The sequence below is a fragment of the Spinacia oleracea genome, chromosome 2 (assembly GCF_020520425.1).
Source record: "Spinacia oleracea cultivar Varoflay chromosome 2, BTI_SOV_V1, whole genome shotgun sequence".
Taxonomy (NCBI): Eukaryota; Viridiplantae; Streptophyta; class Magnoliopsida; order Caryophyllales; family Amaranthaceae; genus Spinacia; species Spinacia oleracea.
Window position 1 is genome coordinate 93,899,717 of NC_079488.1, and position 18,868 is coordinate 93,918,584.

The window sequence follows — 18,868 nt, forward strand, 5'->3', positions numbered from 1 at the left end:
TCTACCATTGACAAAATTATTCAAATAAAACAAGCTAAGATTAATTAATTAATTAAAGGGATTTGCCAGAGTTACTATTTCGTGCCCTCTATTGTAATTAGCTTGTCTAATCAATCTAATTAATCAACTAAGTTTGATTATTAAAGGATCGGAGTTACTATTTCACGCCCTCAATTTATATTGTACGGAGTAAGCAAGAAATGCAAGGAAATTGATCAAATAATTAACTAAAGTCGAATCAAATTTAAACAAACAAGAATGTCTTGATGAATAATTAATTAACATGAGGATATGATGATAATCATCTCTCAACATAATCCAATAATAATAAAATCTCACATAAATTAAACTAACATAAAAATCCTTCTTTCTAATTTTTCCTCATCATGCATATCATCAAATGATATGATGGATTAGCTTAGCTAGTTAGGCCGGTAGGTAGGGAGAATGTGTGTAGGAATGGAATGGAATGGAAGTGTCGATATTCAAGATCTTGGGGGTGGAAAAAATTGCGTACCAGCCAGGAAAGCGTTGATAGGAGCTGGATAGATGGTAGAGGTACCCATGGGATCGAGCAAACTAGCTGTTGTAGCGTTATTAATACTACCACCACCAACGGTACCCATTAGGTCGGTGGTGGTAGTAGCCGCCGGTAACATGAGGCCGTGTTGTTGAGCCCTACCCTCAGACGAACTCTCACCACCATAGCGCGTTTCAGGTCCTTGATCATACAGGATACCCTTGAAGATATGTCCTCCTATGTTAACAGCTGTTTGATAAGCAAATTGTTCATCTGGATCATCCAATGCACTCACACGAACACATCGGAATACTGCTGGCGAGTTCAACTCCGATGGGAAATCACCCACTTCCAACCCTAGTACATTACAAAACATAATTCAATACCAAGTACGTACGGATCGGAGTATTTATATAATATATATATAAGGTAGTGCATGATTAAATTAAATTAAAATTAAGTTGTATGTATTATTAAGTCTTACCCTTGAACAGTACGTGTGAGAAAGAGAGAGTAAAGCAAATTTAAATTGTTTGGGAGAGAGAGTACTATAGAAGTGGACTAGTTAACATGCAAATGATAATACTCTTCCTGTATCCATCCTATCCTAACATTAACATATGATAAGAATTTGTTAGTCTGTAATTTTCAAGAAAAAACAACAATTTCATCAATCATCTTTTTCAAAGAAAGAGTGGAATTGGGGTTAAGATCAAATCCATCAATCAAATAACTCAACCCCCCATCATTTTAATTTGTTTACCACTTTGTTGGTAATTTGTAAATTAAACAATACCATTTACCTCAAAATAAAAAAGATGGGAGAGCCAATTTGAGTGCTTAATTACCTGCCGCGGTAGTAGTAGTAGTAGTAGTAGTAGTAGCGGCATGAGCAAGGACACGAGAACTACTCCGGTTTTCTCGGGTCCTCTTTTCGCCTCCACTTCCAAACCCACCAGACGATCTCATCATTTGTTGAGTCTGTTGTTGTTGTTGTTGTTGCTGCTGCTGTTGTGGTTGGAGGGAAGTTAACTGCTGTTGGCGTTCACGGCGCTTGGCGGCAGGAACCCAAGTACTCTTAACGTGAGTAGAACAATCAAAGCCTCTACTCTTACAACAAGTCCTACACCTAAGATGAACACAATCTTTTTTAGCTTGATTACCACAATCTTGACAATTCATACCCCCACTACCACTACCACTTCCAACTCCTAATTGCCTAAACCCTGATGATGATCTACCACTACCACTACCACTAGATAACACCGTATTATTATTATTGTTATTATTATTATTACTATTATTATCGTTGTTGTTAGGATACTCATCAAATCCAAAGATTCTCCTACTACTCGGGGCCGCAGACGACGGCCCTACCACCACAGACGGCTGTGATTCCCCTAGAAAAACATGTTGCTGATGCTGATGCTGATGATGGTGGTGGTGGTGATAGTCTTGATGAAGGTGTAGCTTCGGAACATGGTGATGATGATGGACTTGCACGTATTGTTGCCATATCTCAAAACTACCTTTTGGGTAGATCTCCTCACTATTATTTCTAGAATAAACTACCAAACCCGGATTATTATTATTGTTACTGGTATGAACCCACGAATTTTGAACTTGATTATCAGAAGGAACTGATGAAGTATTATTATTATTATTACTATTATTATTATTATTATTATTATTATTATTATTTTGCGGGTTTTGTGATCCGCTGCTCCCTGGTGTTCCTAGTGAGAAAAAAGCAGCCATTTTTTCATCAAATTCATTTCCATTACAAAAATTTTAAAAATCAACTTAAAACAAATTAAACAAAAAAAACTTAAGAATTTTTTTCTAGGGTAACAAAATTTTCATTTTCTCTCTCCTCCTCTTTTAGACAAAATTCAGGGTAATAAAAGCAAAAACTGCAAACGCCGCCATGACTAAGGTGCAGTGCAACAACACTTACTGATGTTTTCTTTGTTGCCAGAACAGAATTCAATCTCAAAGACTACAACAGCAACATGGAAAACAGCCAGTCTTATTTTCTCTCTCCTGATTTAGTTTTTGGTTTTTGTGTTGCTCTGGTTTTTAAGTTTTTGGGTAGAAGAATTGTTGTTTACTTTCTCTCTCCTCTTTTATCATAACACTACTTGGTCTTTACTGCCACTTCTCTACAGTTTATCTACCAGTGCCATGAATCTCGTCGTTGAAAGGTGGGATTTGAGGCGTTGGATGGTTTATCGGATGGTTGAACTAAGGCCACGTGGAAGGGGAATCAGCTTTTGGGTCTTATTTGTCCTTGTACCGAAAAACCCGCTCTACTTTTTCTGACCTGTGTGGAATTAAATTGGTTTTACTTGATTAATCACTAAGAAACGTTGAATTTTTTATGGATAATAAGGGTAGGTTCGGTATCAACTTTTATTTTTGGTTTTCAGTTTTACTCAGTTTTATTTCATCAGTCCAAAATTGCATTATTTTGATTTTTTTGCGTTATTCATCCAACTCATTAGCCTTTCGTATGTTCATTAACGTTTAATTAACGTACATTGAAATTTCTCAATTTTTTATTTTAAAAAAAAATTACGTTTATTTATAATATTTTCACTTTTATCAAAAATATGATATTGAAAAAATGAGAAAAATTAAATGTTCCAATAGAAAAGTATGAGAGATTAAATGACCCATGAATTTAATTGGTTAAAATAATCATTAGACACAAATTTTGATAGAATATTAAAGCACTTAAGTGATAATATAAAAAGAAATGTAAAAAACATTTTGAAACACTAAAAAATGAAAACATAAAGAACAAAAAGAAACAGAGGGAGTACCTCTATTCCTATAAGTTCGTAAGTTCTTTACGCTTTTCATTTTAGCCCTTTTAATTCTCTACACTATACTTTATTTCTTTGGAAAATTTGGTAATATTAATCCAACCTTTGGCCGGTTTTCTTTTATTAATCCCACCTACGACATATTTTTTAATAATCCCACCTTTACTACCCAACGACTTTTATTGGGCTTAAGTGACCGATAACTGGTGAAAAAATCATCGAGATGGTGATGAATTGATGATGATGACTGAATATATTACCGCCGACAATAGGTTTATGACGTGTTGGGCCCAATAAAAGACGTTGGGTGGTAAAGGTGGGATTATTAAAAAATATGTCGTAGGTGGGCTTAATAAAAGAAAATCGGCAAAAGGTTGGATTAATATTACCAAATTTTCCTATTTCTTTTTAATATATAAAGTTTACATTTATACCTCATTTTGCCCACTACAACATGCGATATACAATATTTTATTAAGGAAATCCACCATAAGTCCATAACTCATCTACTCACATTGTTGAACAATTTATAGCAACTCATTTTTCCATTTGTTACTACACCATCACATGTTCACCAAAGTTCTTTAATTGTCGTGTAAATAGTACGCGTAAAGATCATTTAAAAACGGATGTAATATATTTTATTTCCAATATACTCCCTCTGCCCCTAATTGCTTGCCATATGTTATAATAGTGCTTTATTAAGATTTGGTTTTGTGGAATTGAAAAGAGACAAAAATGATGGATTAATGGAACACTCTTTTAGGGACTGATCTAAAATAGCAAATGGGGCAAACAAAAAGGGGACATTATGAGTATATGAAAACAAAGGGTTGGTATTTATGGAGTAATATTTAATATGTGTTTCCAACGCATTAACATTTTATAAGTTTTTCTAACATGTAATTAAAGATGTTGGTAGTCAAAGTTATGCATTAACAAGCGTGTCCAGTCAAAATGGAGAAAATAATTTGAGACAGAAGAAATAATTTTAGCATGATTAGTATAGATATGACTATTTTTAGTTCACAATACAATCTAGATTATATGACTTTCAAAATCATAAAACCAAAAGCTGAAAACTAACAAGCGTAACATAACTGCTCCTATTTTACGCATATATTATCTCTATTCCTTAAAGTTCTTTACACTTACTATTGCACATACCAAAATGCAATATTCTGAAAATAACCCTAATATATCCAATTCCGTATTTGAAAACATTATACTCTGTATAAAGTTTATATTCTGAAAATACATATCTAGATCGACGTAGTACTAATCTAATAAAATCTTACATGATAACGTTTTGATGTATATAATGTTGAGAATTTAAAATTAAAATTTTCATATTTTAAACACATATTCCGAATTTCAGAAACAAAGGTAGTATCTATTAATTTATATTAAAACAGACACCACGAATAACATATGTCACTTCCTGTTGTAGTTTTTTCCCGCAAAAAACCTATTTCCTAAAATATATCTATTTTTTTTCCTATCAATTTTTATAAATGGTTAATGTGTGGAAAAATATTGGATTACAGAATATGACAATAATGGATACTCCCTCTGTCCCGGAATACTCGACCCGGTTTGACCGGCACAGAGTTTAAGGGACTTGAATTGACTTATTTAATTTAATAGGTAGTAGTTGATAGTGGGGTATTATTTTAATGTAGTTAGTGGGAGGTGGGTTAAGAGGTGGGGTTGGGGGAGAGTAGGGGTTGAATTTTTAATTACTTTTTGTATGGAGTAGAGGGTAGGTGGGTTAATAGGGGTGGAGTGAGAAATAATATAATATTGTTAGAATATTTCCATTTTTAGAAACAGTCAAGTATTAAGGGACGGCCCGATAAGAAAAACAGGTCAAGTATTCCGGGACGGAGGGAGTACAACATAATAATAATTTGTTCAAAATTATTTTCGAAATATTTTGATCAAATCGGTATATCAATAATGAAAATAGCATATTACGCATATTAAGCATATACTCCGTATAAAATATGTAAACGTAGTAGGACAAAAAATTTATATCATATGATTAAATAAGTATGTTCAAAATTTATTAATTATACAGTAGTTTTAACGGGAGAAATATTTTATGCGGAGTAAAAAAATAAAATAATAATTTTATAATATTCGTGTGTGCACGGAATATAATCTAGCGTTTAACGTACATAAGTACGAGTATTATTCTTCAAATTACATTTCATCTTCGGAGATTACTCTTAACACTATTTTATATAATCTATTTTGACCATCAATTGTAATCTTAAAATAAACGTCTTATTGTGTAGATTTTATAATAGCAACTTTTATAATTTTTAGCCTTTGAGAATTAAAAACATTATGCTTGAAATATTATATTGACAAATATGATAAAAAAAACGGTAAATTTTGTGTTAGATCGCCTTACCGAAAATAGCATTTTGATTGCTTAATTAATTGGTTTCATTGCTTAACTAATCAGTTCTATATTTCTATTGCTTACCTAATTAGTTCTACGGAGTATTACTTAACTAATTAGTTTCATTCCTTAACTAATTAGTTTAATTGATTAACCAATTGGTTCATGTGCTTAACTAATTAGTTTCAGTGCGTAACTAATTGGTTCTATCGCTTAACTAATTAGTTTCATCGCTTAACTAATTGGTTATATTGCTTAACTTATATGACATCAATGTGATCTTTTGTATAAGAACGCCTTATATAAAAGTTTGTATAAAAAAATTGTGTGAATTAAAAAAGGGGGAAGAAGTATATACTTGTATGAGTTCAATTTGTTTTAGATGAATTCAATTAGTATTAAAAAAACAACAACAAATAAAAAACACGACAGGCTTATATAGGTTCAAACAAACCATATTTGTATGAGTTCAATTAGTTTTAGATGAGTAGGAGACCCATTCTCATGGTTTTGGATCCTCTAGAGTTCTAAAATAACTCTATAACGTGGAGTTTGAACATATCAACCATTGAATGAAAAATCAATGGTTCATATATTATCTTTCCAAAATTTCCCCTATTTTTTTCTCATCAATATGAGCCATTGATTTTAAAATGTATGGTTTAGATACAACTCTACCTTGTAGAGTTTTATTAAAACTCTAGAGGATCTGGACTCCATTTTCATACCTCTTCAAAAAATATTGTAGAAATACTTGTCAACTACGGAGTACTACGTAATAACTCCCTAAAAAACGCCGCTCTCTTCCCCTCTCCTTTTTTAGGGGTTATTCTTTTGGCTATTGTAGGGCGAAAATATTCTAATTTCTTTGGAAATTAGACTATTTTCGATATTTTCTCTTTATTTAATCTAATTATTGTCTTTCAAATTCAATAAATTTTCTCTATATGGGCGGAGTTCGTCCTTATTCGTTAGTATCCCTATAGTGGAGTTAGTGTTAGTATGTTTGGTATGTCGTCCACTCGTACTGGATTTATGTAGAATTGGTTCTTTGGTAAATTTTATACGGGATCGCAACAAATATTAATTTTTCGAGTACATTCATATGAATCAAGTGGAAATCATCCCCGCGACTTCAACAAATTGTTAGACCCTCTCACTGAAAAGGCTGCAACGACCATAGTTTTGATAGAAGAAACATTTATTTGATTCATTTTGTCATATATTTGTTAGATATATATTTCTCTTGTACATGTCGTATGACTCTTTAGTAATGAATTCATATTCCTTTAAAAGAAGATGAGTTAAGGAGAAAACATACCCTTAATACAAAAAAATGGGTGGCTGCTTCTAATCAGTTTCACAAATTATGAAATGAAATACTCCCTCCGTCCCAAATTAGCCGTTACATTTACCTTTGTACAAAGTTGTAGGTGATAAGTGGTTGTTTGGTTATCAATTGTTATTTTATCGAAAAGTATATGTGATAGAAGTTAGTGGGTATCTTTCTAATTGAATGAGAGAGTATGGGGACAAAAAATATTTAGTGAGAAGAGAGAGGCAATATAATAATTGTGGGGTCGTTCTAAATTTAGAAGTGTAACAACTAACCAGAGACGGATGAAAAAGGAAAATGTAATAAGTAATCTGGGACAGAGAGAATACCAGACAAATGCTCTGTTTTTCTTCACCTTATTTTCACTTATTTCAGGTCTAATAAGATAAGATAATATAAAATAAGAGCCAATGAATTCAGATAAGATAAGTAAGTTTATGGTCAATAAGATAAGATAAGATACGCTAATGGCTAATAAGATAAGATAAGGTAATATAAATATTACATAAGGTAATTCTATAAGTTTTAGTAAGATAAGATAAAGGTCAATAAGATAAAATAAGATAAGATAAGGATCAATAAGCTAGTTTAGATAAGATAAGAAAAGATAATCCCTAAAAAAAATGATAAGATAAGATAAGGTAAATATTACATAAGATAATTCTATAAGTTACAGTAAGATAAGATAACATAAGATAAATGTCAATAAGATAAAATAAGATAAGATAAGAATCAATAAGTTTAGATAAGATAAGATAAGTTCATGGCCTGGTCAATAAAATAAGATAAGATAAAATAAGATAAGATAAGTGAAATTCAGGTGAATAGAACACTACCAAAATTACTAATTCATTATCAACTGAAAGGGTTTGTGACTGTGTATGTTGTTAATACGACTACAACTCAATGGTCCGGTTTTTGGTCTAATCTTTCAAGCTAAACAAGAAGAATTGCACTGATCAGTTATGTGCGGTTTGGAGATTTTTTTAATTTATTTATTTTGGGTTTTTCTACGTTGTACCCCTATAATTAATTGATTTCTATGTTGTAGCTAAACGTTTTAAATTTTAGCTAAAAATATTATTATTATCGTTTCTCATTAAATATAGAATAATATACGGAGTATTCATACCCAAAAAAAAAAGGATTGCGGAGTATTCATTATTTTTTTTACTCATGGATTGTGTTAAAACTCAACTTCACCCACATGTGAATTGAGGAGTTACTACCGCCACTTACCAATTGGTTTTAGTGTGAAATCTCGTTGGACTCGAACTCTCCTCGTTCTTATTGGGTCAACACACCTATTTCAAATTCTCTGAAATTTAACGATTGATGCAGTCTTCCCAAACAACATATGTGAATGTGGCCCATGAAACATCACACGTTACCGTATTAAAATGAGACCTCATATTTGAGGGGTAGTGTTGAAGCATAGTCTTTCCAACCAACACATGTAAGCGTCTCTTTGATAAAATTAAAGATGATTGGGATAATTAATAACTAAATAAGGCTAAGGGGCAACTCCTTTATTGCTACGGAGTATATGGTTTCAAGGTGAAATCTCCTACGGTCTTGTAAAGTGGACTCTCTTAAATAAAAATCTCATCTTCTCCTGTTCTTAATTTTAAACAAGTCAGATGAGCGGTCACTTATAGTACGTTCAGGTAAACAGGTAAATTTTGAACTTTTTTTTTTTATATCTTATTCTTGTATTTGAAGCTAATTTTTCTATTTCCTTAACCCAATTTTAGACTAATCATCTTAACATATTTCCCGAATCATATTTTTCACACATTTTTAGTCATGATCTTTGCGTCGATATTTAACACGTCTTTTTACGCACGTTTTTCGATATGTCTTTTTAATACATAGCATGAAACTTTTTCGATACAACATTTTGACACACTTGCAATTGACTTCTCAACTTGTATTTTATGCGATTTTTCGACGCATTTTTTAAGGCGTCTTTAGACACACTTTACGAGGCGACAAAACATAAAACAAAAACACAAAAAAATATTAAATAAAACAAATGGAGATTACTCAGGGTTGAGATGACAAAAATAACGTTTTAATATTTATCGTTTGGCGTTTTTAAATAAAAAACGGAGATTACGCAGGGTTCGGAATACAAAAATAAGTAACATTTTAATATTTATCGTTGCCAAATCTCTAAAACGTTATTTTTGTCATACCAACCTTGATCTCTAAACACGTTAATTATATTGTATCATAAATGTCCTAAATTAAAATAAATTAAGCACTCGACCGAAAATAAAAAATGTAAGCTCCTAATTGGACTGTAAAATAACAACAACAACAATATTAAAACAAAAAGACATGTTTAGACCTCTCTTCGTCCCTTTTTATTCTTTATGTTTTTCGTTTTTACTATCTCATTTTAATTTTTACATTTAATTTTTTTTTCTTTTACATTGTATTATAAATGTCATTTATATTCTCTCAAAAATCGTACAAGTGATTATTTTAATTAATAAAATCATTGGGACACTAAACTTTTCACACTTTTCCATTGAGATATAAATCTCTCACACTTTTCCAATGTCATATTTTGGATTAAATTAAAAACAATATCAATAAATGTAATTTGCATTGTTTAAATGAATAAAGGGAAAATCTTTATCAATATTAATTAGTTATTAAATCGCGTGAATGAAACCAAACGTAAAAAATAAGAAGGGCTTAAGGGAATAGTCTAGGTCAACAAAAATAAGTTTTTTCAGGTAATTTACACAAATAATTATTATTTTTTCAACAAAAATATATTTAGCTAAAAGCCGCCCCACATTACTCAAAACCGCCCCACTATTTTACTTTAATATCCTTATATAATGAAACTTTTCTCCCAAATTAATTACCCCATCTATTTTGAAGAGAGAAAGTATCTTCATCCAAACCACCACCATACACCCATAAAAAAAATTTATTTAAACCAAGTAATTTTATTTGTCAATAAGTACATTAATCAATAAATTAAAAAAATACTAATTTAATTTTGATTCCACAAACTTATACATTTTAAGTTTACACCATGGTAGAGACTTATGCATTTTAAGCTCACACCATGGCATAGACTTATGCATTTTAAGCTCACACCATGGCATAGACTTATTCATTTTAAGCTCCTGCCATGGCACGAGCTTAAAATTCATAAGTCTGTACCATGGTACAAGCTTAAGATGCACAAGTCTCTTAATCTTTTCTCCGAAAAAATTACATCAAATTCAACAACAAATCAAAACATTAAATAGTATAGACTTATGAGTTTTGAGCTCCGACCATGGTATACACTTATGAAGTTTAAGCTCCTTCCATGGTACGAGCTTAAACTACATAAGTCTATACCATGGTCGGAGCTCAAAACTCATAAGTCTGTACCATGGTACAGGCTTAAACTGCATAAGTCTGTACCATGGTACAAACTAGAAATGCATAAGTTTCTGAATATTTTTTTCCGAAAAAAAGTCCTCTTGTGAATTTGATGTTCCACCGGTAGTCTCGGCCATGTAAAAATTATTTCACATTATGTTTAGGGTGGGCGGTAAAAAGGGAAAAGGTAAAGGATAATGGTAAATGCTAAAATGAGGGGGTAAATAAAGGGGATATATGGGTAAAATATTAGGGCGGTTTTGAGTAATATGGGGCGATAAATAGTAAGCCCCTAAGTTAATTTCTGTCAAATTTAATTGAATCATACATATAATAAAATTGGTTACGGAGGAGTATTATATTACATTACTTAATTAATTAGCTATCTCACCTATCTGTGTATATCCACATTCTTGGCCTAGTTAAGTAATTATTGTATCTTTGACCTATTTCACCATTTAATTAATTTTGAGTATTGTTTACTCATTTAGCTGGTGTTGATTAATAATCCACTTCTAGATTAGAGGTCAACTTTTCTTTGACATCCATACATCAGACCATCACTGAACCTTAATCTGTGTACGCAAGGATGACATTATGACTAAAATAATCCCCAACCCTAGTTTGATTTGTTCACATTACGGAGTAGTCACTTTCTATTTTTCCAAAACATGTTCGGGATCTTTTATTAAAATGGCTAGTTTTATAATTTTATTTATCAAAATGGATATTTTTTAATTCTATTTCCCAAACTAGTTACTATTTATTTACTAAAATGGCTACTTTTACAATTTTATTTACCAAAATGGCTATTTTTGAATTCTATTTCTCAAATTAGCTACTATTTATTTACCAAAATGACTAATTTGACTTTGATGCAAAAAAAAATCTTTGGTTTGATTTTTTTTTTTTTAACAGTGAACCGGGTTTTGGAGTTTTTTTATACTTTTTACTAAAAAGCAAATAAAATTATTTTCTTTAATTAATTTATGTTTTACATGAACCATCCCTTATTTTTCTAATCCTACGAGATGTCAAGAGTTTGGGCAAATATAATACTCTTCCACTTAACTCTTTATTTTACCGTTCCTATTTATTCGTGCTGATTTGAAGACAAAAATTCCATAACATTGAATATATATATATATATATATATATATATATATATATATATATATATGCATGAAAAATAAGCTTTAAACGTTCAAAGAGAAAGGAAATTACATACTTGTCAATTTTCCTTTTGGAATCTTCAATCAGAAAACATTAGCGTTTATGAATGTCGATAGACAATTGGAGAAATTGGAAAACACCAGACTTTAATGACGTTTACTTAGGTATTAGAAAAATAAAAAGAACCCAAAAGAAATATATAAAAACAAGTCCCTAGAAAAACTACATTGGTTACCTATTAAAAAAAATAAACTCAAACCAAACCCGTTCACTATTACAAAAAACTCAAACTAGATCAACAAAAAAAAACTCAAACCAAATTGGTTCAATATAAATAAATAAATAAATAAAAACTCAAAGCAAACCGGTTCAATATAAATAAATAAATAAAAACTCAAAGCGGTTCACTAATAAATAAATTAATAAATAACTCAAACCGGTTCACTAAAAAAAACTGAAACCGGTTGATTAATTTTTACTTTAAAGTCAAAATAGTAGCTAGTTTGAGAAATATAATTTAAAGCTATTTTGGTAAATAAAATTGTAAAGTAGCCAATTTAGTAAATAAAATTGTAAAACTAGCCAATTTGGTAAAAGATCCACATGTTCGTGTATAAACTTCTATGATGCCCCGACACATATAAAAAAAAATTATTTACAAGTGGTGTACAATATTTGGAATAAATTTAATTAAAAAACTTAAAAGTTATCCCCGTATATGTAAAAGTTATTTGTTTTTTAAAATAAAATTTTCATTTTAACAAAAATTAGTATTTCAAAGTCACTAATAATGTATAAAGATAACTATTTAACCCTTTAGAATGTTTATCCATAAACTTTTTTTGATAAATAAAAGTTATAAAAAGTTGGGTAAAAATTATCCCGATGTAAACTAACTTTATTGTACACCTTGTACGTGCAAGACTTTTTGACATATGTATCAGTTTGACCTTTTTTCATTCTTTAGTCTTTATATACTTGTATATTATACTAACGTTAACCATCAATTTTTTTTATTATTTAAAATCATAAAAAAAAAAAAATTTGATAATATGAGAGAGAGGGCAGGGTGCATTTATAAGGCAAATGATGTGTTGCAACGACTAGTTTTTTCAAATTCTGACATTTCTAGTTGTTTTAATTAATAAGGTATTCCCAGTCAATAAAAAATAATAATTGATAGGGGTATTTAGTGTATTATATTGTACCACAAGGATTGGTGCAAAAGGTTTCAACAATTTAACAACCCAACCTGTTAGTCTTGAGGGTATTTGTTAATATTATTTTAAACCTCTGGGGTATTTGGTAACTTCGGGAAAATTTGGGGATATTTAGTGCGTTTTGTAAAATCTCAGGAGAATTTCATGAAAATACCGATAAATTGTCCAACAATGTGAGTGGTTGAACATTAATATTAGGAAAATTTGTAAAAAAGAATCTAACCTTTGGCCGCTCTTATATTAACAGTACTACATATCGATTAATTCTAAATAATCCAAAGTTTATGGGGTATCTTCCCATAACAATCCTTTTTACCTACTACCTCCGTTTCAGAAAGTTCTTTACGCTTTGGAAAATGTGTCCAAAGTATAACAACTTTGACCGTAAATTCTCACCACTATATACATCAAAACGTTACATGTAAGATCTTGTTAGATTGGTCTCGAAATATATTTTCAGAATATCAAATTTTTATAATTTTTTCACATACGAAATTGGATATATTATTAGTTAAATTTTGCATTGGAGTCCGTGCAAATAGTAACTTTAAAGATCTTTTTGAAACGGAGGTAGTACAACCTTAATAGCAAGTTAAATTTCTATTTTAAAAGGTTAAGCGAGACATGTGTCGCTCTATATTTGATACAAAAATCATTTTAAAATATTAATTTTTAATTATTTTTAAAAAACTATTTTGCCCCCAACTGTTACTACCCCTTTATTTCTCCTCCTTTCACGACCTAGCTCTAGCCCTCCACCGGACCACCGCCCCCTTTTTCTGTCCTCATCTCTACCACAATCAATACACCAAGCGTTGCCATTTTCACCATTCTTACGAGCATGATGTTTAAGCTCATAAAGTTCAATAATCGAACAACCACGCTTCATTCTTCACGAGAGGACATACCCAATTTCCTTAATTTATCAAACGCTCAAATATCTATATTACACCAAAAAGATCAATCATGCAAAATCATTGGAAATTGTAAACAAAAACCAGAATATGATTATCTTTGGAATTCCAATTTATTTGGATCGATGAAGAATCAATCAATGCGGTAAGGAATTGGGGTATGTAAAAATCGAATTGGGAGAATTGAAGATTGAAGAGGAGAGAGTGATGATGGAATGAGATTATGGCGGTTGATGCTGTTGATTCTTGTCGTCGTCAATGCCATTGATTTTTGCGCCATTGATGCAGGTTTCAGAGTTGGGAAACAATGGAAACTCACCGCTTTTATCTTTGTCGGCGAGCCACTTCCGTCTCTTTCCAGATCGGGCAAAGCTGGTGGTGATGTGGGGAAGGGGGTGGTCATGGTGATCACAAAGGGCAGGGGTGGGGAAGAGGGTGGTCACGGTGGTCGCAAGGGGCAGGGGTGGGGAAGGGGGTGGTCATAGTGGTCGCAGGGGGTGGGGTTGGTCACAGGGGCAGGGGTGGTGACGGTGGTCGCTGGGTGAGATGTTTTGGTGAGGCAGGAGAGGAAGAAAAGGAGAAGGGAATAATTTTTTAAAAATAAAAGAAAATTAAAGTTTAAAGTTAATCAATTCAAACAAATTAGAGTAAAACACATGTCACATTTACTTGTCAAGCAGGTTACTATCCGGTCACGACCTATTATGGGAAGATAACCCCCAAAGTTTGGATTATTTAGAATTAATCGATATGTCGTACTGTTAATAGAAGAGCGGTCAAAGGTTGGATTATTTTTTACAAATTTTCCTTAATATTAAAGTATTGTCAGTGGGTAAGTTATGGTGGGCCAAATGAAAGTAAAAATGAAATAAAGTAGAGTGTAAACGAATCCTTCTCCTTAAGCAGCACAATGCGTCTCCTTCCTTTTTAAACACCTCGCTTGTTGCACGGATTTTTCCCTGATCGCTCAACACGTCCTCTTCACAACAGGTTCCTCCATGTAGTAGTCACGACATACCCCTCGGTCCATCGGGGGTGCTCCTCCTCGAGCTCGCTTGCTTACTCACATGGTTAGCGCACCACCCACGCTGGTTTGATGCCCCACCAAAGCATCCCGCTGACAGCCCTTTATACTCGCGCCAGACCAAGTCGTGATGGAGGGAGTGATATGCTCATACTTTATAGTGTTTTTACCCCCGTTCCTTAGTACTTTTTGATCTCAAATGAGCTATTCGGAGCAATTTTTAGTACTAATGTGCTCCTTGTAGTGTGTTTGTAGTTTCAGGTTCATCATTGTAGGAATTAGCATATTTTTGTGCATTTGCTACTCATTTGAATCTATACAAGAGATTATGTACTTTCGAGAGCACAAACATTGAGTTGGAAGAATTTTCAAGCAAAGCGAATAGTGAAATAAGTACAAAACCGAATCCCATCCACTCTTTTGATCATAACTCAAGTCATACGACTCCAAATCCAGCGATTCAAATTGGGTTGGATTCTAGACTTCAAGAGCTTTCCAACGAGTGGTCACTCGCCTAATTTCGACTTATAACGAAGGAGATATGGTGTTTTTAAGATACGGGATCATGTAGTTTGACGAGCAGATCGTCCGATCGGGCGGCCCATTTCCCGATCGGGCGACGACAACCCCTGGGCGCGGTTTTTAGCTTATGTTTCCGGTTTTTTCTTCTACTTTTGGGCAAGAATATAAATATAGCCTTTGGTCATCTTATTTTCAGCATCTTATTTTTTTAGACTCTTAGTTTATTACTTAGTTTTATTCCCTCTCTGAACTTTTGTTAATTACTTTTATTATTCAATTCAAGTTTCTAGCTTTAAATTTCATCATTTGTTCTTCAATTTGGTATTTCTTATTTCTTTCCTTCGTTTATTCAATTTTAATTATATTTTCATTAATCATGTTTGCTTTGTTTAAATTAAATATGTGTGAGTAGTTTATATTCTAGGGTTTTGGGAATCCATGAATTAATATGAAAGGATGATTGAATGTTGTTGATTGTTGGTATTGTGGTTAATTCCTATTGATTGGTTTTGTTTACTATGCGATTAGATTTGCGCAGGTCTAATTGTATTAGTCTAGCAATATCAAGTTAAGATTCGAGAGATGCAATTTGATGTTTAGGCTTGTGTCAATAGGTAGAACTGGGATTAATACGTAGCGAGAGCCCGTTAATTCTAAGTCTATGATTAGTATCGATTCGAGAGAGCATGCTAGTCTAATTAACTGTTTTATTGATTATTAATATTGTTTATCATCCTAGATTGTTGTTCATTGGTGAACCTATGCCCTAGACCTCTTAATATCTGATTTATTCCTCTTTTATTATTGTCGTAGTTTTAATATACAAATCAACCAACTTTCTTGTTTCCCAATAGTCTAGACCTTAGTTTTAGTAATAGAAAGAACGCATGTTTCCCTGTGGATACGATCCCTACTTCCCTTACTATTTTGTTAGTGGACTTAGGTTTATCTTTGATTAGGTGATACGACTTTAGCCTGTCAGGGAGGCACATCACAATTTTGGTGGTTCCTTGATGGTGTAGGAACCTTCCCCACTTGACGATGTTGAGACGACTCTGATACCACATGTCATGGACGGGCCTTTCGACCGCCCGCGCGACGCCTGAATCCCCGAGGCTAGATCCAGGCCAGCCTACCCCATATGCGCAACAAGCATTGTACAACACGATAGTAGAGGAAACAACACGTAATGATACTAACATGCACCAAGATACATGAATCAGTAAGGCATACAGGCTCATGGAAGTTGCCTCATATGGGACACGCTGGACCTTAGCATCGGGAAAATGCCAACACGGGACAAATAGCCAGCTTAAAACTTGGTGTTTTGCAAAAACCTAAATTTTCACAAGCTAAATCAATGTTACAAATTACAGTAGATGATAAAGTCATGATGGAAGCTGATACATATACCCTATGGGTATGGAATAGTGTCATACCCTGGGCTTTTATTGGTCTATTTCACATAAGCAACCCCACATGGGATTTAAATTTAAATTCAAAATATCAGCCCCACATAAAACTTATAAATCTAAACCAATCACAGCCCAGGGTATTACATTATTCCATACCCAAGGAGTATATGTAGCCTTTTTGAGTCATGATGGACACCAACCACATAAAAGACAAAGAAAATAAAATTAAGGTTGGTCCAACTTTTATGAAACAACACGTGAAGCCCTCAAATCAGAAGACAAAGTGGCTATTTTTGTGGTTAAAAATCGTTTGATTTTATTAAAGTTAGAATTAACAATAAATAATTATGATTAATAAATTTTTAAGAAAGTACGGAAATCATCTACGCCGCCTAAAGACACAAACATGCCGTACACGAGACACAAATTGGCAGATTCTGCTCTCAATTTCAAAACATTTTCAATTTTTATTTTGTCGATAATCTGAACATTTGAAATTGGCAGTATTATTTTTCATTGTATTAGCACAGAATTTCCATATAATAATAAACAAATTATTGAAAAATCATGTTTAAGGGCCCGAGAAAGAAGAATTTAGTTCCTCACTTTTTATCTCCATCTTTTCTTTTATTACTGTATTATTTTGTCTCTTTCTCTTTGTACTCCAGTCATTTTAGTTGACTTGCAAACTTTTATTTTTTGTGGTGTATTATAAATGTTGTGAAGTTTGGGATTTGCGCCTCATATTAACCAAAAGTAAAATAAAATTGTGTAGATTAAATAAAATACCCCTCGTTTATTTAAGTGTACCATTTGATCATGATCATGTACCTTAATTTATTTCTGTGAAAGAATACCATTTTAATTAGGAAGTTAATGTTTACCGTATTAGACATTATGGCATGTTTGAAAATTGTCATTTCATTTGAAATGATGAAATTGACCCAAATAACATGTTTGGAAATTTTAAAAATTTGGATTTGGATTTGGGCCCAAATCCAAGGCCTTTGGAGAAATAAGTCTGGGCTTAGAATTTGAAATGCAATATGAATAGCTGTGACTTCAAATCCTTCGAAAGCTCCGTCGTTCCTGTTTGGCAGCCAACCACCATTCTCTCTCCTCTAATCGGATGTTCAGTGACCATTGCCGATTCGCCGCCGCCAAGGGAATAGCATGCCTAACCACCACGAAGTCCACCTTGGCTTCATCCTCAACCTCAACTCTACTCTTTTCTTTCTCCACTCCCACACCCCTTCCCTTTCCTCCGCCGCTTCAACCACTTGTTCTCCGCCACTCTCTTTGCTCTATTGTGTTCAATTTTCTACTCGACCAACCTGAAAACCAAGCATCATGAACATTACACTAGGACCATCGAAGCAAAAGAGCAATTAACGAATGTTGCCTCTCTCTCCTCCTGCAGTAGATGATGTTTGGATTTGAATCCTCGTTAAATCTTCCTGCTACTGCTGCTCTTTTTCGGTGAAGATGTTAGAGTTGATGGAGTTCTAGGTGTCGCAACTGTTGGAGATGTGGCTGTTTTGGTGGACGACAAGAGAAGGCTTTGGACATTGATGCATATAGGCATATAGCTACTGACAAGGAGTTGCAATCACTAATTCATGGAGATGGTTTAAATTGATTACAAAAGATACTTCTAGAGTTGGTAATTTGTAAAATTGTCAAATCGTAATTGATACTTAATTAATATTTTAACTCAATCAAATAATTCCAACATGTAATTTAATCCAGTTTGTAGCTTCGCATTTCCATCCCGGGAGAGATTTGTTTATGAGCCTGTTATTCTGAATATTATGGTGGTGGAATGTTAGATATGGTAGAGGGTAAGTATGTCGTAGTTGTCCCAAATGTTATTTGGTACTAAAGGAATGCTATGAGAAGTCAATTAAGTTTTAAACACTGAAAGTGAGTGTTTGATCTTAATTGGAGTGTAATGCTCTTAACTTCATATCTTAGATGGGAAGGGTCAAGACTCCGTCCTCAATTAGATCTTGTATTACATTCTTTAGGTGCCAACACTGTTAGAAAAGATAGCCTTTTCCCTGATGATACTCACAATATGAATTAGGGTCCCAATGCTTATTTAGTTATTTGT

General features: G+C 32.7%; 1 protein-coding gene across 1 annotated transcript; it reads right to left on the reverse strand.

Moving 5' to 3' along the window:
• Positions 1-211: 211 nt before the first annotated feature.
• Positions 212-2,668, reverse strand: LOC110801413 (protein SHI RELATED SEQUENCE 1). Its single transcript, XM_022006774.2, has 2 exons — positions 1,369-2,668; positions 212-877 (listed from the first exon to the last, which is right to left on the reverse strand). The coding sequence occupies exons 1-2, from the start codon at positions 2,276-2,278 to the stop codon at positions 486-488; spliced, it is 1,302 nt and encodes a 433-aa protein (XP_021862466.2). The 5' UTR covers positions 2,279-2,668; the 3' UTR covers positions 212-485.
• Positions 2,669-18,868: the final 16,200 nt, after the last annotated feature.

What these genes read in the sequence shown, in the direction of transcription:
- LOC110801413 (XM_022006774.2), bottom strand. Translation starts at nt 2,278, where the DNA reads ATGGCTGCTTTTTTCTCACTAGGAACACCAGGGAGCAGCGGATCACAA. An exon ending in TACTACTACTACCGCGGCAG is followed by an intron (nt 878 to 1,368) that starts GTAATTAAGCAC and finishes GTAATGTACTAG; the next exon opens with GGTTGGAAGTGGGTGATTTC.